Source organism: Chiroxiphia lanceolata, chromosome 18, assembly GCF_009829145.1.
Source record: "Chiroxiphia lanceolata isolate bChiLan1 chromosome 18, bChiLan1.pri, whole genome shotgun sequence".
Lineage (NCBI taxonomy): Eukaryota > Metazoa > Chordata > Aves > Passeriformes > Pipridae > Chiroxiphia > Chiroxiphia lanceolata.
This window is the reverse complement of record NC_045654.1, coordinates 11,628,528-11,652,887: the sequence shown is the minus strand read 5'-3', so window position 1 is coordinate 11,652,887 and position 24,360 is coordinate 11,628,528. Positions and strand designations below refer to the sequence as shown.

The window sequence follows — 24,360 nt, the reverse complement described above, 5'->3', positions numbered from 1 at the left end:
TGCTGAAATCAGATTAATTTGCTTTACAATGATTTTCCCACAAACCAAATTACAATAATGGCTGCTTTTATTAAAGGACAACTGAATCTAAATTTTAATTAAGGGTTAGCTGAACTATAATTTTTCCCAAAAGATTGTTTTTCTTTACTTTGCCCATCTGAATGTTGCTTAAAAAAAAAAAAAAAAAAGCTGCATTCTAACTGGAAAAATATTTCATCAGTAATTTTTTTTTACTTTTTTTTGTTATTATTACTGTCAAGGAATTCATTTCATTGTGTTGTTTTTATTCATCCCATTCCCAGAATTTTCAGGATATGCTCTTTATCATGGAACATCTCTGGACAAGAACCAAGATTCTCCCCCAGTGTGACAGTGACCCAGATTTATGGAGTCACAGCTTCATCATATTTTCATTTGCTGCCTTATATCTCTGCACTGTCACCACTTTGCCGTCCTTTTTAGACCATCTCTTCTTGCCTTTGAAGTTGCAGACTGCATCTCTGCGTGAGGATGCAGCTTCTTCCAGAGGGAGAGGCCAGGGCCATCCCATATCTTTCAAGGATGCCTCTGCGGGATCTTGCCTATTTGCATTTCTGGCCATTAATGTGTAGAAGAGTCTCCACGGGTGATAGATGCATCCATAGGCTTCCCTGCTCCCTAAAGACCAAAGCAAGTTCTTTACCCTCCCTCAGCCTGCAACAGTCCAGAGTGGAAACCTCCATTCTAATGCACCTCACGTAAGAGTAGAGATCAGCTGCCTGCTCTTCCAGCCTCAGCAGTTCATGCTGAAACCATCCTTACAAATTCCTCCCACCAAAATTGGTGACCAAGCTGTGTTAATCTCGATGGCTGCACGATAAACTCTGGAGAGCATTAAAATAGTAGCATTTGGTTAAATAAGTAGCAGTGTTTCCTGCGAGGGTAGTGACCAGAGCCAGCTGTGAAGTGAGAGGAAGTGTGTCTGCATTGCTGTCTACAGGTTTCACTGAGCTTTAAAAGGCTTTGGCAGCCGAAGGCCACTCTAGAAACACAGTGTGCTCAAAGCCAGAAGGACCTACCCTGGTTCCCATGCTGCAAACTGGAGGAAGCTCTAGAGCTGGACACAAGCGAGGCTTTTGCAGTGCAGTCCAATCTCCACAGCTCACAACTGCTCCTACTACTCTGCAGGAGGTTAAAACGTCACCTTAGCGGCAACGACAAAGGCAAAAGAATATTTCAAAAATTATTCTTTTCTTTTCTTTTTGTTCTGATGTGCGACTGCTGGTTACAGAACTCTGCCATTTTTTTTTCTTTCGCAGGTTTGCCAGGCAACAGTATTTACTTTTCAGCTAACCTTTCAGTTAAAAACTAAGTTTAGTTGCCTTTAGAGCTTATGCTTCCAAATGTGATTGACCTCTGATTAATGTCCAGCCATATGACCACGATGTTACCATGCATGGAACTTACAAACCTGTTTTTTCTGTTGTTGTTTTTTGTTTGTTTTTTTTTTTTTTTTTGTTTTGTTTTGTTTTTGTTTTCAGCTTTTAGGTAATCCAGCATCTGCAGGACGGCCTGAAAGGGTGGAGCATGCAGGACGAAGGTCCTCTCATGGCAGTGCAGTGCCACAAAGGTCTCGGCCAATGTTGGTCCCTTCCATTGGTTAGTTGGACAGATTGGTGCATTTCTGTTCTTTGAAGCCTCAGAGTTGGGAAGGCAGTCCTTAAAAAAATGAAACAGTGGATATTTGCCTTGAACCAGGCTACTCCCAGTTTAAATGGGGTGAAGTGGGACTGAAAACATCTCCACGTAAATGAGTGTACTGGGGTCTCACAGGGGGCTGAGTTAGTAGTCATTGACATCTCTGGGAGTCTTTTCATTAAATTTAGTGGGTACTGGAGCTTTTTTTAAGCTTGGTTAAGCTTAGATAATGTTAGATCTTACCTAAGAAGAAATTTGCTTGCAGATTATTATATGATCAGTAAAATAAATGCAGCCATTCAGCCATCCATTCACCCATCCATCCTTCCATTCATCAACCATCATTTTGCATTCACTTTCCATTGTCTTGACTACTTTTTGGAATTTAGCAGGGAAATTGGAAGCTGTTAAATGCAACAAATTTGTAGAACTTGTATATATTTACTGGATTTGGTGTTTCTTACAGAGTCATCTCTATTCTGGTTTAATTGTGACTTAATCTATATGCTGGTGAATACCAGAAAATCCAAAAAGTAGTGGGGAAAAGATAATGGAATCAAGACACTGTGGACAAATATGTATCTGTTAAAACTTGCACTCTAAACTGAAAAACGAGAAACATTCACACTGAAAATCAGGATACACATGCAAAACAAATGCAGGAAGAGTTCTGTGAGTTATTCACAGAACTTTACTCCATGAAGATGGAAAATTTATCTGTTTCCTGCCCCTAATCTGGATTTTAATTTGTGAATACTGTAGGCACCATGATGAGGAGAAGGAAGCAGTGTCAGGCAATTCTCACTGACTTGTATGAGAATAACTGATGTAACAAACGGGGATTGTCAGAAGGAAAGAGACTGATCATTAAGGGATGCTTTTATTTTTAAGTATTAAATATTTTTCCCTTGTCATAAAATCACACTAAAATGCCTGTACTGTAAATTAAAAGCAAAGTCCTCCTAGTGGTCATATTTCTTTGGATATCTAGTGGATGGTAACTACTGTTATGGAAACCATAGATCAGAAAACAGACACAGCTGCAAAATGCACAAAACTTGCTCAGTCTCCTCAGTGTTGTGTGGCTGGTCAGAGGCTGATTCTCATCCCAATTCCTGGTGTAAACCAGCATTAGCTTCACAGATGGAATTACACTGGAATAAAAATGGCATGGAGGAGAATCAGGTCCAGGGAGGCTCTTGCCAGGTTACTGTGAGCTGAACCAAACAGCTTTTGGATGGTGCTGTGATGAATGTCAGACTTTCATGTCCTCTTTGTTTCCCTCTGAAAGCAGCCTTGATTTCACAGGAGTAAAGATTCCTGGTTTACCTTTGAACTACTTAAAGCAAGTTTTGTATAGAAGGTCTTTCTTTTCTATTATCTGCTAAAACCCCCCATTTTTAATAGCAAGACAGTAGAGAAGTTTGTGTGACTGAATCCTTTGGGTTTCCTTTTAATTTTCATTTTAATTAAAAAATGAGGGAAGTGATTAAATTTATCAGAGCTCACTTTCTGTAAACAAGGTTAGGACACAGAAACCACTAAGCAATGACTTTGCTGTTTAGCAGTTTAATAGCAACAGCTTAGGAATCTGATAAAGAAATTAATTTCTGATAGTCTGTGCTCAAGGATATCATTAAATAGAAAATAATAACTCAGATTTTGTTTCATTCAGGGTAACTTAAAGCATTAATTATTGTGGTTTGTATTATTTACAACCCACAAATGCCATTTGGGAAAGTTCCATTAGGAATAAATGACAATATTGTCTCTTGCTGGTAACAAGAAACTATTGAGTATTATGTACAATATATAAAAAAATTATTATTTGCTGTGAAACTATTGGAAGGCCTTATGTGGTTTAGAGTTCAGGAGTCCTAATTTGTGACTAGAAGACTAATGATTAAAGTTGCTGAAAGGTAAGCATGCAATATTTCTCCCTTTCAGCATCATACTGGAAAATACCACTTGGAGGAGAACTGAAGCAAGTTTCAACACTTGATAAAACTGCATGAAAGTTCCTTCCTGTAAACCTGCTAGGAAAAAAAAAAAAATCTAGAAGATATGAAAAATATTGAGAGCTCAGATAAATAAAATGTAGTAAAAGTAGGGCATCCAAAAGCATATAGTAAATCACTGTATAAATTGAACCCACTGTTCAGATCTCCCAGTGACAGGGAACATTTCCCAAGAGTAAGGGCTGCAAGGGTGGTTTTGAAGAAGGAAGTTGTTAAGGCTGTGTAGTTATAATATGGAGTACCATAAAATGAAAAACAGAGTAAAATAAAAGAAGAAAGTAAATATGATTGAGTCAAAGTTTAGGCTTCTTAAATACCTGAAACTTGTTGGCCGCAGGTACAGCTCAAAAATATGGATTCCAAATTTGTCTGGGGTTTTTACTGAGTTATTTAGCTAAAGGATCACTTATGTGATGGAGAGTTCTTGAGGCAGTTCTGAGAGAAGTAGGAAAGACTTTCAAGATTGTAATATTCTTAGAATTCCAATAGCAAAATCTCTCTCCAAAATGTACCATAATTTCAGTTCTTTGAGGTGTTTTCTCCATAAAGCTATAAATTCTTTAGACTAGTATCTTCTTGCAGGTAGGATTTAAGTGAATTAATTAATTTTTGTTTTTAGGTTGATACTTTAGAAGGTGAAACAGAGTTTACAGTGCTCTTGACCTTGCAGATCTGGCAGGTAGGATTGTATTTAGGATTGTTGTTTAAACCTCATAATAAAAGACGATTCCTCTCCAAAGACCTAACAAACAATATTTACACTGTATGCATTTTAAAAAGCCCAAAATCCAGATTCATATGTGACACCCCCCCACACACTGAAGAGGATTTCTAGAGGCTGAGACATCTGGCAAAGCTTGTGCAGTGTTTAGGAAGCGAGAAAACAAGGCAGGCCCAGCCTGGCAGCAGGAGCCTCCACTGAGGCAACTCTACAATCTGTTTTAATAGATCATTCCCTTTTTCTCCATAGAAATTACAATGGACAGTAACAGTGAAGGCGCTCGGTCTCGGTCAGGTAGTGAGGGAAATATTTCACCTGTAAAAGAAGAAGCTTATTATGGCAGCCTTGGACACAAGCAGTGGCCCCCGCGGCGTCCCATGGCCCCTCACCATGGACACGGTACGCCCACCATTCTTCCTCCTTTGTGCCAGGCACGGTTTAGAGCTGCGTGTTAACCATGTGTGACACCCTTGCATGCAATGCAGGATGCCAGGGGGACTGGCTCTGAGTCCTGGGTGCCCTCAGGTAAGTTCCTCCAGCTCAGCTGCAAGGGGCAAACGGCCCCGAGGGCTCTGTCCCGCTGCACAGCCCCCTCTCCATACTCGACCGAGTCCAAGCATTGCATGAACTCTGTGAAGCTCTGCTGCTCCCAATGCCAGTCAGTTACTGTACACACCTGAACCACCATCCATCCAAACATCCCCGCTGGATCCAGGCAGATGGACAGGGACAAACAGCGCTGGTGTGTCACAGCCCAGTGTTCTGCAATTACCAGACATTGTTGGCAGGCTGAACGAAGACTCGGGGTCTTTTCAGTGGCCACCCAGGACTTGGCTGTGTCACTTGATGAAGACAAAGATTATTCTTTGTGTTCCACTGCATTGCATAAGTAAGGCAGTTTTACCCACTACTGATAGTATTTGTTGCTTCATCAACATAGAAATCATTACCTGATCAACAACCCAGTTCTCACAGTTCATTAGACAGGGAATCGAAGTGTGTGACACTGAACCCACAAGATCAGCCCAGGCCATGTAGAGGGCTAAGAAACACACTCAGGTTTTGCTGATACCTGAAATGAAACAGAAGAGGCCCTGAAAGTTAAGGCAAATTGTAATTAAATGCTGAGTTTCCGAGCAGACCTGTCTGACTGACACAGCCAGAACAGCAGCTCGGGTGTATCAGAGCAGATTGAGTGAATTCAGGGCAGCTGTGGTTGCCACTGTGCACCAGTCAGGAATTTGGCTGGGTGCATCCAGAGACAGGATTGTACATGCACAGTGATATGTGTGTGTGTGTGTGACATGCATTTGTACCTCTTGAAAGTATAAGAGCTAATGAGCTAATCAAGAGATGATTTGCTTTCTGCTTCACTGAAGCAAATGTGAGTATTCTGATATTCTGCACAGGCCAGTGCTTTTAACAGAGATACATTTGGCTGTGATTCATGATTCCACCTTACCTTCATTAAGTGCAGTTGGAGTTGGATGCAAAAATTGGTATTTTTTTAATTTAAAAACCAAAAGAGAACACCCCTTAGCCCACCTGGTTCACATCACCTGGTGGACCTGGCTATCAGCCTCAGAATGGCTGCAACCTGGCAGGGGGAGGAGAATAGGACAGAGAAGGATCCCACCCTTTGTGTCTCATTGCTTTCTGTCCCACATGTGCCCTTTTCCCACACTTCCTTTCTGTGCTTTGTGCCTGCCTAAAGCTTCTTGGCTGGAATTTTTCCCTGCCCTTTTGCTTTTCTGCATTTTATCCTTACATTCTTTTTTGAGCTCTGGACCCACGAGTTAGGAGATGTTCCCTGAAAGCTGTGACCCTCTGAACGTTTTTTCTGGTAGTTTACAATTATCAAATGTTGAATAAAATGCATGATGTAGAGGCAAAAGAGGGAAAAAGGTAAAAAGCATTTATCTAAAATGTTTCATATTGAATGCTCAAACTGTTAAAAAAAACTGTGAGTCTTTAATTTGTAAGAGGTGATTACAGTAAAAATTGTATTAACATGAAAATTGGAAAAAAATTGATACAGTGAACTACATTTTCATCATAATTCATGACATCACTTTCTCAATTTATTCATTGTGAAAGATCTTGTAAACTTGATGATAAATGTTGATTCAGAAAAGAACAAAAGTATGTGACTCCCAGTGAAGCCAGAGGGACTTTTCAATAAGCCAAAATATTCACAAGTGGCTTGTGATTTTGAGGACTTTAATTTTTGGGACTTCAAATTCATGTGTCTTGAAAGAGACTATTTAGGAAAGTGCTACCACATTCTCTTTCAAACCAAAATGAAAAGCCTTTTAAACCCATCAGTCAGAACAGTCACTGTTAGCCACTTTGACCTAATCTTCCAATTTGGTTTTCTGAAGTCCATCCTTAAGAATGTTGGTGAATCATGGACTAAACACATTCTCCAGGTCATTGGAAAAGTTTGAAAGATATATGAGACAAAATGTTCATTCTCATTTTTAATGTCCTAATTGATCTGTTACCCTGCAGTGGACAGAATTCAGTGTCAAGTGTTGGGATATTCAAGGATAGTCTTTCCTAATGAGATTATAATTAAATGGAATCATCATTTCTGCTGGATTTTAACACATTTGTTAGTGGTTTGGTTTGGTTTGGGCACTATGTTAACTATTGACAGTGTTACAACAAAATCATAGAGAGTGTAGTTTCAACCCTGGCAGGACTAACACTGCTAAAATACCTTCCTTTCTTCCCTGTCTGGAGAGGTTATAACCATGTTTTATTTTTAACCTGGTATCTAAAACATGGTTTGTCAACACAGCTGGGATGTGCTTTCTTGTGTCCATGAAGAGCAGAGACAGCTGTGCTGGAAAACAAGTGGATCCAAAGCATGGTTATTTTTTCAAGAATGAAAAAGCCTGTCAGACTCATTGTTATGTCACTCCTAACACGCTCCATTAATTTATGGCAAACTCTAGTAAATCTGACAAAAATGGCTTTCCCACCTGAGCTGTATACACAAGTGTAAATGTCAGTGTGGGGTAGGAGATAACACCACTTTCAGTGCATGCAGATTTTATATGCTTTTTAAAAAAGTACCAGCTTGCTAATTAAAAAAAAAAAAAAAAAAAAGACCAACCCACCAAGCTTTATAGGACATGCATTGAGGTTTGGGGATTTTTTTTTTCACTGAAATGCCAAATGTGTTTCAAATAGTAACTGGAATAGTCGAGGTGGGGCCAACTTGCATTACTGAATTGTTCTTTTCTGAATTTAATTTCCCAGATGGCTATGGTGGTCATGACCATCTTTCTCCAGACCTTTATGAAGAATCCGAAACAGATCCTGGCACAGAAGATATTTCTACTCGAATCTTTGTTGCGCTCTTTGACTACGACCCACTGACGATGTCCCCAAATCCTGACGCCGCAGAGGAGGAGCTGCCCTTTAAAGAAGGACAGATCATAAAGGTGAGATCTGAAAACAAGGGAAATGAAGGACCCAGTTTTGCAAACAAGGTCTCCTTTGTCCCTTGTGTGACTGGAATCCAAGGGTTTTTTTTTCCTCCAGAGGTTCAGGCTGTAAATCTCACTGGATCTTGAATCTAGTACTAATGGCTTGAAAATAATTACAAGGTGGACAAAAATCTCAAAGTTTCTGTAGATAGTTAGGGCCAGACTTAATTAGAGATTTAGTGTGAAGACTATAATTGTGACTGAAGCTCCCTGTGTCCATTGCCACAAACTCTGCAGGAGAAACTGCTCCAGAGAGGAGCTGCAAAGCATTGAGTGTTGTGCCTTCTTACAAACCAGAGCTGCTGTATTTTTTAAATGCTGAACACTCCCAGATAATAAACAATTTAGATTGATTCCAAGTCCAGAAGTCATGTATTTCTGTTCCCTTTTCTGTCAGTTTGGTGTAAAATACACACACTGCCTTTAAACAGGGCAGGGAGGACAAATTGGCTCTGACAGGGGTTGGGCTCTGGAAGTGTTTTTTCCCAGCCCTCCATCCCAGCTTGTCTCATCTTCTGACAGTGCAGCTGCAAGGCAAATTTGTTCAGCTTGCTGCTCTAGTTTTAAAAAGCCAGCAGATATTTCTGTGGAATCAGCAGAAGTAAGTGTTTCCTCCTGCAGCCTTGCATCCATTTGATCTGCAGCAAAACAGGCAGAAATGAGAGAGGCAGAAGGAGCAGCTGCTGGTAGTCCAAGGGTGGTTGAGGTTTAAGTGTGATCTGAAACAGAGCCTGAAAAAAATAGACTCATTTGAATATTACCCATTTCAGAGATTAAATTATATCTTAAGCCATTAAAATCCTGGCTGCCTTCCACTGTGTTCAGTCTCAACACCAATGCCTGTGCTCTAAATCACAATTTTTGTAACATTGAATATTTTGTTCTGTATTTTGCTTACCTCTCCCTGTGATCTAAGTTTTTGTGCCAAAAAAATTGATCTTGTTAAGAGCTTATTTTCCTTTGCAAGACTGTGCATTTCACTGAGATATTGTAATCATTTCTTCACAAATATTTACCTGTTTGGCACTGAAAAGTCTAGTGAGACCCCACGTCAGATATTTACTGTCAGTGTTGTTTATTTTCTATTTGGTGACCATGGTGACTGCTCTGTGAACTGCTGCTTTGAAATTCTTATCAAACTGTTGTGAGGATGGATTAGTTTCCATTTCCAAGACGTTTCTGGTACATTCCCTGAGCAGTGGGGTGGTGGAGGGTCAGTTCCACGAGCTGTAGGAAACCTGTACACGTGTTACAGTCTCATCTTCTGTCCTGTGTGCAGGAGTGGGGCCAGGTGACTCAGGGACAGGGAGGGATTAAAGCTGAAAAATAATCCTGTGCTAGAAAGTTGAGGCAATCAGTCAGTGAGCTCAGATTCGAGTGGAACTCAGTCATCAGTTTGACTTTAGGAACATAATTTTTGTTTAGCACAGTCCTAGATCTAGGCCTTTGCATCATTAGCAGCCTTTATGACTTGACTGCATTTTTAGCACTGCAGAGAAATTTTGGATTTATATTTTCTCACTGAGGACATCCATGCTATTTTTATATCATGTTTTCTCTAAAGACAAAGCAAAGCTTAAGTACATATATCAAGTACATTATGTATTAGATGGGCATTTTTGATCATATAAAAGTTGTTTGAATCAAAACAACATTTTGGCACAATTTTTGCAAACGTTTCATTTTGAATATAATTCCAGAATAATTCCATAAACACCAATGTAAACCATCAAGTAAACTTCTGGCTCAGCACAGATGACTTTTAAGGCACTTTTTGTGCATTTCACTGCTGACAAAAAAAAAGTCCAAATTCTGCAAGTTATGTGTCTGGAGTTCCAATTCAAATAAATGTCACAATTCCAGTTTTATAACCTACGTCAGCGTAGTCAAAAAATAATATAGTTCCCCATGCAAACTGCAGTCATCGTCTATGCTTTGGTAACCACTTAGCCTGCATTAAAATTCCTAAATGCTAAACCCTTTGCTGACCAATATTGTCACTCTCTGAATAACAGGTTTATGGGGACAAAGATGCCGATGGATTTTATCGGGGAGAAACCTGTGCAAGAATTGGCCTTATCCCGTGTAATATGGTCTCTGAGATCCAAGCAGACGATGAAGAGATGATGGATCAGCTTCTTAAACAAGGTTTTCTTCCTTTGAACACGCCAATTGAGAAAATTGGTAAGGGAAAATATAAAGATTTCACTTTTCCTAACTTTTGGGTGCTCTTAACTTGGCTGGATCTGCTGTACCTGTTGTTTTCACTGTATGCAGATGCATCTAAATTTTCCAGCCATTTGCTACCCCATAGAATATATTCTGTGTTGGTATCTGGATGATTTTATGTACCTGATACTTAATCTTGCTGATATCTTTGGCTGCAAATGGGGATTTGTAACTTCATCACTCAACTTATTACTTTCTTTTCTTATTTAAAAAAAAAAAAAAAAGTGGGTTTTGTCACTTAAAAGATTTCTGGACTCAGAACACGATCCCTGAGCTTTGGAGTGTGCTGAGCTGTGGTGCTTCATGATACACTCACTCCTGCAAAGTATAAAAAGAATCATTTATTATTTTTATTCTTCTGCATATTCCTACTTTAGCAACAATTTAAAGGGATGATGGCAAAGGGTTATGTGTGGTCCCATTTGGGATAGCATTACATATTAAGAGATTTTTATGGATATTGCAGTGACAAACCCTTTAAAAAGCAGAGTTTGGCCAAACAATTCTGTGCTACAAATCACTTGGTTCAATGTTGCACACAGATACACAATGCAAGTAACTTAAGACTTCTTTCTCAAAATAAATATCATACAACTCTCTCAATATGTTTTAAAATTTCCAGCGTGATTCAGAGAGTACAGAGGGCTGGAATTGGTTCAGTCCTGTTTAAAAGTGAACTGTAGAAGTGGTTGCCAAAAAGCATATTAAAATCTTAAAACCAGAATTTTGAATGGCTTTATATCTTCTTTTATTCGTATGCATTTCTTTCCTCCCAGCAGAAAGCTGAAGAATAATCCCAGGCACAGCATTCCTTGTGATTAGGAGAGGGGAAGGGAAAAGACAGTAAAAGTTTGAATAAAATGCAACAAACCTGAATTTTGCCTGTTTGGCTTTGCACACCCTGGTAACCTCTGATTCTTACAACCAAGAACGGATGAAAATTGCAGAGCTTTAGTTTTGCAACTAAAACTGTTCAGAGGATTCAGTGGCTTAGAATAGAGGGCCAGATGAGTGTTAAATATTATTTATGAAGCACATGTGCTAATAGGTTTGGTAATCTGTGACTTTTTATCACTGTGTTGGAGAAACACCCACGTTGCTGCTGCACTGCTGGGAAAAGGCCAGGAGGGAAAGGTGCATCGTGGTTTTATTTTCAAAATAACTTTAATAGCTTTTCCTCACCTTCCTCCCCCTGCAGAGAGAAGCAGAAGGAGTGGCAGACAACAGCCAGTGACTACAAGAAGGATGGTGGCACTGTATGATTATGATCCAAGAGAAAGTTCTCCTAATGTGGACGTAGAGGTACGGCCGGAACCGGGTGCTGTGGGGACCCAACACGGTCAGGACTGGTGGGCACTGCTCTCCATTTGGGGTGGGTGTGCAAAGGAATAGTTCAGGATTACAAACACAGGTCAAGTGGTTTGGAGCAGATGTGTATGGCAAAGCTCATGGCTCCTGTACAAGTAGATTTACGGTTCTTGTCCAAACAAAAAACCAAGGAATATCCTCTGTAGGTTTGATTTAATACAGCTCAGTACATTCTAAAGTCAGCTATGAATATGGATGTTATGTCATATGTGTGTGTGACCTGCAAATATAACAAAAGTCTATAAGGAAAAAAGCAGTTATAAATTGTAGGGAATTTTTATTTTCTGATTTCCTCTGTATGTTTGCACCCAAGACCATGATTATTTTTGAGAAGTACCCTAGCTCACTCTAACAAGCTGATAGTCCTGAGTGCTTTCAAATCTCTGTAACCTCCAAAAATCCACCCTCCCTCACAACCTAAGCCAGAAGGATACAGCCCATGGGAACAGCATTCATAGTATACTGCATTTTTCTCTTAATTGATGCATCTGAGCTTTCATGAATGTATGTCTTGACTATCTCTTTTTTTGTTCTAATAATTTAAGGATATCTTAAACAGCTGAGCACATCTTCATTTAAAACCAGCTGAGCATCAATTACATCTTCATTACAGGTTTATCTTCCATGTACCCACTTGCAGTCTCCCATTTCTCCATAACTGTGACCAGCAACAAGAGTCACTTTTCACGTCTTTGGTGTTACATGGCAAGTCCCTTAGCCCAGGTTTGGTGCAGGTTCCATTTCTGTGTGCACTGTGGTGCACACTGAAAGCTCTAAAAGACACTGCATATCTGGGAGCTTCCTCAATTATCCTTTAAAATGTTGTTTAGGGTTTTTTTTAGTTGGTGAATTATTTGGAATTTTTTTAAGCAGAAGGTGAATTTTGAAATACGTGGGTCTTGGTGCTTTAAAACACAGCCAGGGTTGTTTTCTGTTTCCTGCTGAACCAAATCTGTTTCTAAATTATGGTGTTTCAAAGTAATTTGGCCAACAAATCAAAGAAATTGTGCTGATATATTGCAAACATTTTTTTTTGTTCTCTCTCCCATGACCACAGGAAATTAATTAACCCCCCCACCTGCTTGCAACATTGCATTTAAGCCACAGGCAACTAAAAAGAGCCCAGTGCACTCTCTGCTGATCAGAGAGTGGAGCTGCCCACTACAAAGCCTTTATTGAAGAGAATCCAGTTCAGCTCCACTGCAGGAATGTTGTGCTTCAGGGGGTTGGACTGGATGGTCTCCAGAGCTCCCTTCCAACCCTGATCCTGTGATTCTGTGAAAAGCAGCTCCCTCAGCTGCTCCTGTACCTGTTAGTCCTGGTGCTCAGCTCAGCACAGAGCAGGGACCTGAGCCACGTCCCACCCCGGTGTCTTGTTCCCTCCTCCCACAAGGATTGATGGAAGGGACCTTTGAAGCCGTGTAGTTCAAAGCTTCACAGTTTGCTCAGGTTGTTCAAGGCCTGAGTGTCTTGGCTTGTTGGCCACAGGGAGTCCTGGGGGTGTTCAGAGCCCAGTGGGAGAGGTGCCAGGCTTAGCAAGCTAAGGGAAAAAATCCAATACATTAAAAAATAAATAAAAAAGAAAAGAAGAAAAAAAAAAAAAGAAAAAAGGCTTTGCTCTCAAAGATCAATTTGGTTTCACCAACAGTGTCAACATGAAGGAGAGGGGGGAATATCAGTGGATTTACTGTTGATAAAAGGTAATCTTTGCCTAACACCCTGTCCCTTCCCTGCAGGCCGAGCTGACGTTCTGCACTGGGGACATTATCACCGTCTTTGGTGAGATTGATGAAGATGGATTTTACTATGTAAGTTGGCTCCTGCTTGGTCACTTCAAACTGCTCCAACCTGCTAGAGCACCTTCACCAGCACCAAGCACTAAACGACAGCCCAGGGGAGGGGGGTTCAGGTCACGTCCCACTGACCTTAGATGGGCATTTCCTCTTCCTCACCCGCTTTGCGACGGGCAAAAGTATTTCCTTCCCTTCTTGGGAACCTACACTTGCTTTAATTAAAACGTTTCATGGCGTTGCAGGGTGAACTTAACGGACAAAAGGGGCTGGTTCCTTCCAACTTTCTTGAAGAAGTGCCTGATGATGTTGAAGTCTTTCTATCCGATGCACCCTCGCGCTACGTTCACGACACACCGACGCGTTCAAAAGCAAAAAGGGTAAGCAACCGAATAAGAAAAACTTAAATCCTTTTATTTCCCATTCCATCCCGTCTCATACGTAATTTAGACGTCACTTTTAACACCTTAAATTCATCTGCCCATTTAAAATTAACTCTCTCAAATATATAGAATAAAACGTAAGGAAAAGCGACTTTAGCCTTCGCTGGCTCGTTACATTTGTAAATGGAGAAACTAAACTGACTGTTTGATTGCAGTCATTGCAGTACCTTCCATGATAATTCGAATTTAAGCAGTTCTTCTCTGGTGATAGTTATTTCCTAAGGTTTCCAAACTGCTCTTACTACAAAAGCTCTCGTGGACAAAAGATTGGTACCAGTGTTCCTCTAAATACAAACTGTAACTGCAGCTGATTGACTGACAGTGCTCGTCTTTTAATCCTTATGACTTCCTGTTCCAACTGGCATTAGTTAATTGCTCAGAGACTTCTCTTTTATGAAAGATTAACCATGTTTAGAGTATCTCATTTTTGGTTTTGTTTCATCACTGCAATACTTTTATATATTATATATTTTATATATATTTTTATTTCTTTGCTCATCTGCTTGGAAACAGAAGAAGAGTGTTCATTTCACACCTTAATAAGGCAATGTAGCCTTCACGTAAGTGAGCAACTGAAGATACCAATAGAGATTTCAATTAAAGCTACCTGGCTATCTAATGCAAGTCTTGAAACTTAATTGTGGGGGAAAAGGAAAGAAATATGTCTCCAAAACCCTTGGCCACAGAAGAGCAGGCTTGTATGCTTCTGCTGAACCTAGTCGAGTCAATTGAGGTTTTTTTAGGAGACAAATCCTTTAAAAAGGAATCCTTGGAAGTCAATTAGACCTCACTTTATGAAGGTCAGCGTTTGGAACATATTTCTTCACGAGCTCAATGTTTATGTTTACATAGAAAGGAGAGTTTGATGTCTAACTACCCTACAAACAAAGCTGCATATTGCATTGTTAGCCAACCTGGGAGGTAAAAATTCCAAGCTCCTGTGACAAGAGAAAAGCACAACAGCTCCAACCCTTACAGAACATCCAAGTGCAGCCTAAGCTGATGCACACGGTAGTTTACAAGGGTATAGTTGGTTTTGAAACTCATTACACTCAAACTGAGCTACTTAAATTGTCTGCCTTAAGATGTGTTTTCCATAATCGATTATACCCCAGCCTGCCTCAGACCAACCATTCAACGCTCCTGAAAACAACCCCTTCCCACGGTACAATTGACTGGGATTTTTGTCCTAGAAAGTGGACATTTGAAATGTTAGCAACTGTTTGGTTTACCAATGCAATAAAAGTCTCGACCTGAAACATGCAGCTCACTGAATGAATGCATTAGACTCAATATCTGGTATCTTCAGGTGTACGTTGGGGTGCTTTACCAAGTTGTTTTGGTTTCTTTTTTTTTTTCATTAGAATTAGACCTTGATTTAAAATCAAAGTCGGCTTGAAGCCCCTTTGCTTAACTCACTGTTGCACAACAAGCCAGTAAATTGCTGATGTTTTAACTCCAAGCTAACAGGACTCCCTCCAGCATGGATTCTACTATGAAAATATCATCTTAATTGATAGTAACCCATCTTGCCAGCTGGGCACTGTAGTTAGGATAGGCTGAGTATAAAGCAATTTTAGCATTTTCATCCAAGTGCTTTTGATGATTGAAAAAAAAAAATTAGCTGTTCAAAATATTTAGGAATGCTGTCATCTAACAACCTCATAGCTGCAGCATATACATCAAGCAGTCAGGGTCTTTAAGCTTTCTTTGATTGCAATTAAGGTTCATTTTAGCTTTTTCTTTTTCCTTTTTTTTTTTCTTTTTTTTTTTTTAAGCCAGTGTGCCATCTTCTCTAATCTGTACATAAAGTTTGCTAGCCAATTTTAAAGAAAAGGCATTTAAAGGACATTAAAAAGTAAGTGAACATGTAGCATTTTAAGTAATTTCTTCTGAAAAGAGTTTGGCTTATATAGATTGCTAATCTGTAGTAATTAACACATTTATTTTTCTTAAATCTATAGCTAAAAGTACCCCTCTCCATTTTAGTACTATCAGAGTACTGAAATGCAAAACCCAAGCCAGTTTTGTGGCTTTTGTGGCCAGAATTCTGGCAAAACAAGTGTATCCAACTTTTCCTTTAAAAAAGTACAACCAAACCAGGGCTCTATTGGCGGGTTTTCTATTGTTCTACAATTTCCCCCCCCCCCCTTCTAAATTTTATGCATTTGCCATAAGCCCGAGCAGTATTTTAAGCCAGAGAGAAGAAAGGAACCAGCCCTTTTGCTTAAAAGTGGGTAATGGGACAAGAAGTGATGTTACCAAACTTTCTTGATGCTGACAGCTCTGAAGCTTTCAAACATTCAATAAATTATAACAATGTACCTAATAGGTTCCTCCTGAGAATACAGGTACATCCCGGAGAGCACCATCCCCCACAGTTCATCTCCATTCCGGGTCACCTACGTCACCTATGGGTTCTGGTAGTCCCGGGAGAGGCAGGGATATGTCCTCGAAAAAGAAAAAGGGGCTGCTTTCCAAAGGCAAGAAACTGCTGAAAAAGCTTGGTGCAGTGAAATGATTCATGTGCTGCTCCTGGACAACTTGTAAAAGCTTCCAGTCTGTGTATTTTAATTTTTTTTTTTCTTTAATTTTTTTTTTTTCTTCTAAAGTCAAAACTAGGGCTTTCATGACTATGCAGTACAACTTTACCAAACCTCTCTGCATTTTTAACTCTGACATCAATAGAATCATGTGAATTGCTTAATCAAAACAGCAAGGGAAAAAAAAAAAAAAAAAAGGAAGTGGATTTGTTGTTGCAAAAACCTTTTTTTAAAAAATAAAAAATTTTGTGGGCTTAAGAGCAGAAGAACGTGGTTTTATTTGAAGTCAACTCAACACCTGCAACTCCACTGGAAAAATCTCAGCCTTTTTAGCCTCCTTTAACCACCAGTGGTGGGGAGAAAACTCTGTTCCTTGATTCCTAGTTCAGAGAGATCACCCCACTGTAACTAATCACTAACAAAAATGGTCTTGAAACTCCTAGTTTAATCAGCCTTGATGTTTTGCCTTATTAATGCACAATGATTTGTACTGTCTAATAAATATACAGCGTATACTTTGTATGTACTGTGTATTCAACTGTCTTCATCTTCCCTAAAACATGGTAATTTAAGATCAAGTACTATGTTACTGACTCCATTCACTGTCTGTTGTAACTCCTGAGAGTTTGAAAGTGCTGTGCTAAATGCTTTTTTTTTTTTTAATTTTTTTTTTAGTTTTTGCTTCTTTATTTCCCCCCACCTCCAAAACCCCTTGTACTGATTTATTCTGTCAACTTATTTTCACTCCACTGAAATCAGATACAGTGTAAATTATTCAGAACCTCACCCAGTTTCAACCATTCAACCTCCAGTTTAGGGGGGTTCCTGGTTTACTGTTCTGAACTACTGGGAAAATCAAAAAATTAAAAAAACAAAACAAAACAAAAAACCAACTCCACACCAACTCCCCTTTACTCCCTCATATTTTTTTTTTTTCTGTGGAGGTACAGTTCTAAGTTAAAAGGCATTTTCATATTGCTGATGTCAGATTCAGGATAAAGTACATGTTTAAAGTAAAAAGGACAAACTGTGTTGCAGTCACAGGCCACAGCCAGTAACGAGGCTGCAAGAGGCTCTAATCAAATCTTAATTGTGATATTGGCATATCAAGACAAACAATCTTACACACTGATGGCAGTCATTGGCTGTTACTATTTTGTAATTCTTGTCCATTTGTAAATTGTTTTTACTGTTTATACATACTTTTCAGACTGCCTTTCTTTTTGTAATTTATGGAAGGTTTATAAATGAATGATCAAAGCTTCCCCATTGTGTCTTCAGATAATAATGTAAATTACTGTAAGATACCATGTGCTAGATTATAACATTTAATTAAAGAAAATAACTGGCCTAAAGTTGTGGTAAAGTACTGTGTGGGTGTGTGCATGTGTACAATTGTTGTGTATTATATTTTATATAAATAAATAATTTGATATTTTGTAGAGTGCAGTATGTTTCATAAATCTACTGTAGCAGCTGCCTGACTGCTGTGCCAGCCTTTTCTCCCTCCCTCCTGGCCCTGGCACCCCTGGTCAGACCCCAGGTGCCCAAGCCATGGCCATGGTGCAAGTCACCCCTTCAAACACTGCACCAAAGAGGAGAAAGAACAGCCCCCAGTGACCATCTCCTACCTTTCTGCAGCTGCACAAGATCCTTCTCGAGTGACCTCAAATGAAAGAAAAAAAAAAAAACAGATCAGAATGAACATCTGTGATGAGTAAATAAGTGGTATGTAACCAGCAAGGAATACAAAATACTAAGCAGTGGATAGGGTAGGCTACCACTGTATGACATCAGAAACACAAAACTATTTGCCCAAAAAAACCTCTGCTTGCAAAGTTTTTTGTGGCAATTGTCCCATCTATGCCCAAAGCCCACTGTTGAAGTACGTAAGCAAACACATAAAACAGAATCAAACAAGCAAGGAATTACAGCAACAAGTTTATTTAAATCTCACAAAGAACAGGAACAAGCTTCACAACAACTTGGTTAGGAAAATCAGCACTAATCCACATTTTTCCATGTGTGCTATTTTGACTCTGGTATAAACTCTGAAATCTACTTCCATCCACACAACTGCTTCTTGCTTTACAAACTGAGCTGCTGCTGCTCAACAGTTACCAAGGAAAACCTCAGACATGCAAAACAAACCAAGGCCACTGCCCAGTGCTTGAAACTACAAAAACAAAAAACCCCTGAACCTGGTCAGTGCACTGACACTCAGATGGAAGTTATTATTCACATTTAACAAGCATGTGGTTAAATAGCATCAGTCCAGAAATTTAATTCCTTTCAGTGATGCCAGTGGGAGGAAGTTGCTGTAGACAAGGGCACAGTGAACACAAAGTTACAAGACTAAGGACTTTGACAGGATAGTCCATTCTAAGTCTCACAGCTGCTCCAACAGCATCCAAACCATCCCTTTTTGTGGAGAGAACAGTGAAGTCTTGGATAATAAAGGTGCTCCAACAGCTGTGGTAAGGGCCAGAGATCATTTTGCCTTTGTCAGTCAGTCGTGTAACTCTGGCATCCACAACACTTCCTCCTCAGCTGAGCCAGTGTGAAAAAGCCCCACTTCACTCCCCTCTGCTCCCAGGGAGACTCCAGACAGTTTCTAGTTGGTTTGCCAATCCTTCCCCAAATGGCAGCCTTAAACCAAGAACAGCTTACAGCCTCTTTGTAAAGTATAAAACAGTTTAGGAAACAAAATTTTGCCCTCATTTGAACAGGCAAGAAAAACAAGGAATCAACAGTTTTGAAGCATTTTGAAAATTAGAAGTGTAACATACTAGCTGAAAAAGTTTGGATTTTGTTCTGTGTAACTCTCTCTCTTACTTGCTAGAAGTAATTTTGGGTAAGACTTCCCAAAAAAAAAAACAAAACCAAAAATAAGTTCCATAACTGCACGTATTATCCTATGTTCACGCCTTTTAAGAAAAAACAAAACTAAAAAACCAAAACCTTAGACAATTCTGTGTTCCTTGGAGAAGAAGGCTGATAACTCAGCTTCAAAGATAGTAAAGTCTGTCTGAAAGCATCAGATTTGGTTCTCTGTGAATGCTCTGACCGACAAGGAAAGCCAGTTTATGAGCATACTGGCAAGGAGCAGGTACTCTGATAACACCCTGCAGAAGGGGGAAAAAAAAAAAGGCAATTATTTTCAAGTAATTTAAATAAGCATGCATTCACTGTAACACACTCTAACAGACACCCCTGGAATTCCAAAGTATGTGCATACATGTAAAGTTTATATTCCCTGTTGTTTCTGCTGGTTTCTGAAAATAACATTACATACGTTGAACACATAACAGAAGAACAGATGCAAGAAAACCCAAACTTCCCAACTCCATTCCTCTCCTCACTCCAAAAAAAAAAAAAAAAATCCTTTTTCATTCAATATTGGGTCTTGCAGAAGGTGGGACATGGGTTAAGTCAGGCCTAATAGTTAGGATTGTTAAAGTGACAAATCTGAAGCACACCTCAGGTACAAGCTGACTGTGTGCTGGTGTGTGCAACAGAAACCTCAAGGGAAGTGGAGGAACAGAATTCCACCCCCACATAAAGCAGGAAGTATTTCTGCAGGTAAGAAATAGTCACTTCAAGTTTGCTTTTGACACAGAATTTGGGAGTAATACTCAAAATAGCAAGTATTTTCTAGTGAGAATAAAAAGATTAATCTTCAGAGAGATCAGGTGAATTATCAAGCATCTAGTTCTCAAACAACCACTCTAGGTCCCAAGGCACACCTGGCAGGCTTTTTGGATCTGCATGGGTGTTTTAAGGATACTTGTTTCCACCTTCTTGTGGGTTGTAACTGCACAGAGATGCACGATCTTTGAAGAAAAATATTATCATTTTCCAGAGGAAACACTTACCGACCAGTTATAGTACATGTGGCAGAGTTTGTAGGTCAACCTCTGCAAGTGATCTGGTTTCAGCTGGCTGCCATCATAAATGACATTGTAATGAGTGGGTGAGACACAACCATTTTTCACTGTATGGCTCACAACAAAGAAATCATACCTGTAACAGGAAAAGCACAGTCTGTTACAGAAAGGGCTGCATTTCTGTAAGGACAGTTGGGCAATCCTGTCAATACACACTCATTTGGAAATAAACCTTTAACAATCAAAACAAGGAACACTAAAAAGTGAAACACACACTTGAAATGTATGCAATACTCTGATATATACAAATAGTGCACACTGAAACCCATGAAATACTGCATAATACATTTCTAAAATGTAAGCTTATCCATTTCTTTCATCTACAAATTCACTATGATCTCTTTCCTAAAGGACAGAACCGTGCAAAGTCATTTTCTACTTGATCCCACAGTCCATTTAATGGATATTAATATATTTCCTTTACGATAAAGCTGCCAGCAAAAGGACTAAGTGTTACTTCTACAGTAACTTACCACTCTGGTCTGGTAATCACTGTATCAACAACAGTGCCAGGGGGTGGGTTTTTAAGTCCTCCACCAACCTCTGCAAAGAACCTGGCACCCACTCGTTTCTTCACAACGATCACAGTAAGTCTTGGACTGAAATAAAGGAAAAAACTCAACAGCTATCATGAAAAACTGCACTATGAGTACTTTAGGAATAGATTCTCTAGACCCCAGGGCATTAATTCCACAAATAAGTCCTCATTAATTCACTGATTTAGATTAAATGACAGTTTTCATAAATTTGGATTTTTAGTTTAGATGCAACTCTGATATTATTTCTCACTAATCCAACATACATTTAACTTCATAGGGAGCCAAAAAAACAGACCAAAAAGAGATAATCTAAACACAGATCAGATTTCTATTCTCTACCCCACCGTTTCATACAGAAAACACTGTCTTAATATGGCTTGCTCTTTATCAAAAATGCTGTTAACAGAAACTAAAGAGAAGAAATAAGCACCTCAATTCCTCCGAGCTGCAGCTTCTTTGGGGGTCTACTTGCCTGCAGTGTAAGGAAACATGTTCATTTTTCAGAGCAGGTTAAGTCACTGCTGTTAAGGTTAAAAGCAGAATGTTGAAAACTGTGCAGAATATAAATGACTGGACAACATAGTCCTTTCAGAAGGGGAAAGAAAAAAAAATGGACTTACCACGTAAGAGTCATCAGGCTATGATCAACCAGTTGGAAAAAAAGCATTAATTACCACTTCCATCAAGAATGCCTAAGGAGTGTTATGTGCATACATGTGTATTGCAGTCATGTGGTGTAATGTAATAGGAAAATTCTTAGTACATGCATGTCAGGTGTCTGAAATCATGTAAACAATCATCAGAAAGGCAGTTATTTGAGCTCAAGTAAAAATAAGCACGGACAGAAAGACAACACAGTCTTCATCCATAACCTCGTTTTGTATCCCAGGGCTGATTTCTCTTGCAGTATAAACAAGAGGGGTGGTGGGAACAGATTTACCTGTAGAAAGAACCGATGCTCTTCAAGCAATCCAGGAATTGAGGCACTTCATAATTAACCAGAGTATTTAGCTGGCCATCTCCAACACCATCACGGTACACAAAGATACGAGAGGGCAAACACTTATTCCACTTGAACCAGTTTCTTAGAGCAGCTTAAAAACAAACAAACAACAAAAAAAACCCAAGAGTAAAAGCTGTTAGCTGTAATGAAAATTTATTCCAAAGCAAAAAATGGATTTTTATTACTGGATAAACAGCAGCAAGTTTGAAAAGTAAGGTCCTCAATCTTTCAGTCACCTGAAACAGGTGAGCATCATGTTACACAAATATTACCTGCAAAAAAGAACTCTGTGTACTGACAAAAAACGATAGAACCTAAGGAGACTCTCTGCTCCACTGGCCTCCCTCACAGCAGGGAGCTGTCCTCCTTTACATCCAACTCTGTCAAAACATTCTTTGACGTTCACTGAGAAGTAATTTGTAATTATTGCAAAGAAATATTGGAATCAATGAAAGACTGTACACAAAATGCTCTTATTAGTTCTCAGCGATATTTACAACTGTATTTTTAATCTGTTTCTATGCAAGTTGGTCACACCTCCCCTCGAGGCAGCAGGGGAGGTGTGTTTTGAGGATCTGACTGCACAAGAGCAGAACTCCTTCCCTTACTTTGCAAGCAGGCTTTGATTCCATCCACAAGTTCTTGCCCACGACTCTGAACAACGCAGCGGGAGAACCACCTGTGAAGAACAAAATAAAAGACCTTCAAAGCATTTCCTAGGCTTCATTCAATGAAGTTATTTTTAAAATGCCTATAAGCAGTTAAGTCTTTATGGGTGTTGTTGGTCAGTGCAGCCAAGGAAGATTTATATGAGAATATTTCCCCCATGGTAAAAGTGCCTTAGCACCACTTGAAATTCCTCTCAATCAAAAATAACATTCACACAAGTCAACTGAAAAGGAGAAAGCCTGTCACATGCTGATGCCCTCTATTCCATGCACTGTGGAAGAAGGACAAGGCTACTCCTTTAAGAGAATGCAGTGGAAAAACCAACTCACAATATATTTCTTATTAACAGTGTACAGCAAACCAATTTGGATATTTTCCTGGTGGACCACCACATTCAAGGCACTTTTCAGTTAAGGGAAAGGTCCTTCTTTCATTTTTTTTCTTTTTTTCTGCCTTTGGCAAATCTTACCTTGTCATTGTTTGATTCAGGCTAGAGACAAATCCTGCCACTGACTGCCTTCCAGTCACAGTGTCATGGTAACAATCAATTCCCACAATCATCACCTGCTTCAGCTTAAAAGAAGTCAATACAGAACATGTATTAGTACATGAAGATGTGCTGTAAGGCAACAAGATCATGACACAAGCTGTATGGTTTCAGGACACTTAAGTAATCCATGGGTACTGAATTCTTGGAGTAAGCATCTCCCTATGTTAGATTTAAATTCATGCCTCTTCTCACAGGCATAGAAACTACTCAAAGAACACTCAATTTTATTTCTTGGGGGAAAAGGCTTGCTTTTTAAGTGAAGCTCAGAAAAAGAGTTACCAATTTAAAAATAAATAAATAAACAAATCACTTACTGGGATCTCAACACTCCAAAGTTCTCCACCCATTTTGCAGTTCATTTGCAGGGCAATTTTTGTTGCAACAGTCATAATTGTCTGAGATTTGCTTAGAGTGCGAGCAAGCACACACTGACTTGGAATGGGGCAATCTGTACATAAGTATTTCTTGATGGCATCATATTTATCTTTTCGGGAACTGGACAAAATACAAACCACCTTTAAAGAAAAAAAAAAGAATGCAGCTTCTTACAAAGCATTTAAGATTTACAGAGCACTTTGCAGTTCTTTAGGAAAAGTTTCTTACCCTCAAGAGAAATACCCAAGTGTTCACAGTGAGAGAAGTAAGTGTAAAGTTTCAGTGTCTGTGCATCAGAGCTAAGTACAAAGCCTCTTATCCAGAAGGGTACTCATAGTTAGCCTTAGATTTGAACAGGAGTATGATCAGGCATCTAGTGGATTCTCAGGAGCCTAGAGTAGTATTTCTGAAGACAAATCCCACTAGTCTTAAAACACCAATTACAGAGATTAACATGATTTGAAATTATGGATTCAGTTACGTACTATGTTTGTGTCAGGGGTAACCCTTTGCTGTAAAACCCTTAAGTAAGCTTCTGTTCTGTCATCTACTTCAATCCTGAAAAGAAAGAGAAAAAATGCTTACAGAAAAAACAACAAAAAAAAACCAAAAAAAAAATGTAACACCTACTGAAACTTCAGAAAAAAACCCCAACAGCTGTTGAAACTACTTATGCATAAGCATAAAAGCCCACTGTACATCAGTACTGTATTGTCACATTTACAGCTATTAATAACCATATAATATTCACACATTTTGAAGATGAAGAGGAATCACCTCAAGTTTAGGTTTCCAAACACAATGAAACTCAAAGTTAAAGGCAAGCACAGGTACTCAAAGGAGGATATTTGTAACAATATATCAGAATTAGAATACAATTTAAGTCAGCAAGAAAATACGTATTCCTCCTTTTGTTAAATATGGCTCTACTCGAGAAGGTTTTGCTCAAAGACTGTCTAATATTTCTTGGTTTTGTCATGTGAAAAGTTCT

General features: G+C 39.2%; 2 protein-coding genes across 17 annotated transcripts in view; one reads left to right on the top strand and one right to left on the bottom strand.

The window, feature by feature from the left end:
- Positions 1 to 17,728, top strand: part of RIMBP2 (RIMS binding protein 2) — a 95,012-nt gene extending 77,284 nt beyond the window's left edge. For 2 of the 14 annotated variants that reach the window (XM_032706215.1, XM_032706210.1), the window contains 8 exons: positions 1,521 to 1,638; positions 4,666 to 4,815; positions 7,684 to 7,868; positions 9,929 to 10,097; positions 11,338 to 11,444; positions 13,247 to 13,318; positions 13,546 to 13,680; positions 16,076 to 17,728. In XM_032706215.1, the coding sequence (XP_032562106.1) occupies positions 1,521 to 1,638; positions 4,666 to 4,815; positions 7,684 to 7,868; positions 9,929 to 10,097; positions 11,338 to 11,444; positions 13,247 to 13,318; positions 13,546 to 13,680; positions 16,076 to 16,264 (1,125 nt within the window). In that variant the 3' untranslated portion in view covers positions 16,265 to 17,728. The other 12 variants (XM_032706202.1, XM_032706200.1, XM_032706201.1 and 9 more) reach the window with 12 other exon arrangements.
- A 483-nt stretch (positions 17,729 to 18,211) lies between these two features.
- PIWIL1 (piwi like RNA-mediated gene silencing 1) overlaps positions 18,212 to 24,360 on the bottom strand; it is a 33,727-nt gene continuing 27,578 nt past the window's right edge. For 2 of the 3 annotated variants that reach the window (XM_032706217.1, XM_032706216.1), the window contains exons 14-22: positions 23,855 to 23,927; positions 23,309 to 23,509; positions 22,914 to 23,017; positions 22,384 to 22,454; positions 21,713 to 21,866; positions 21,203 to 21,244; positions 20,707 to 20,832; positions 20,162 to 20,309; positions 18,212 to 19,411 (exon numbers count right to left, since the gene is read on the bottom strand). In XM_032706217.1, coding sequence (XP_032562108.1) covers positions 19,295 to 19,411; positions 20,162 to 20,309; positions 20,707 to 20,832; positions 21,203 to 21,244; positions 21,713 to 21,866; positions 22,384 to 22,454; positions 22,914 to 23,017; positions 23,309 to 23,509; positions 23,855 to 23,927 — 1,036 coding nt within the window. In that variant the 3' untranslated portion in view covers positions 18,212 to 19,294. The remainder of the gene's footprint in view (positions 19,412 to 20,161; positions 20,310 to 20,706; positions 20,833 to 21,202; positions 21,245 to 21,712; positions 21,867 to 22,383; positions 22,455 to 22,913; positions 23,018 to 23,308; positions 23,510 to 23,854; positions 23,928 to 24,360) is intronic. The other variant, XM_032706218.1, reaches the window with a different exon arrangement.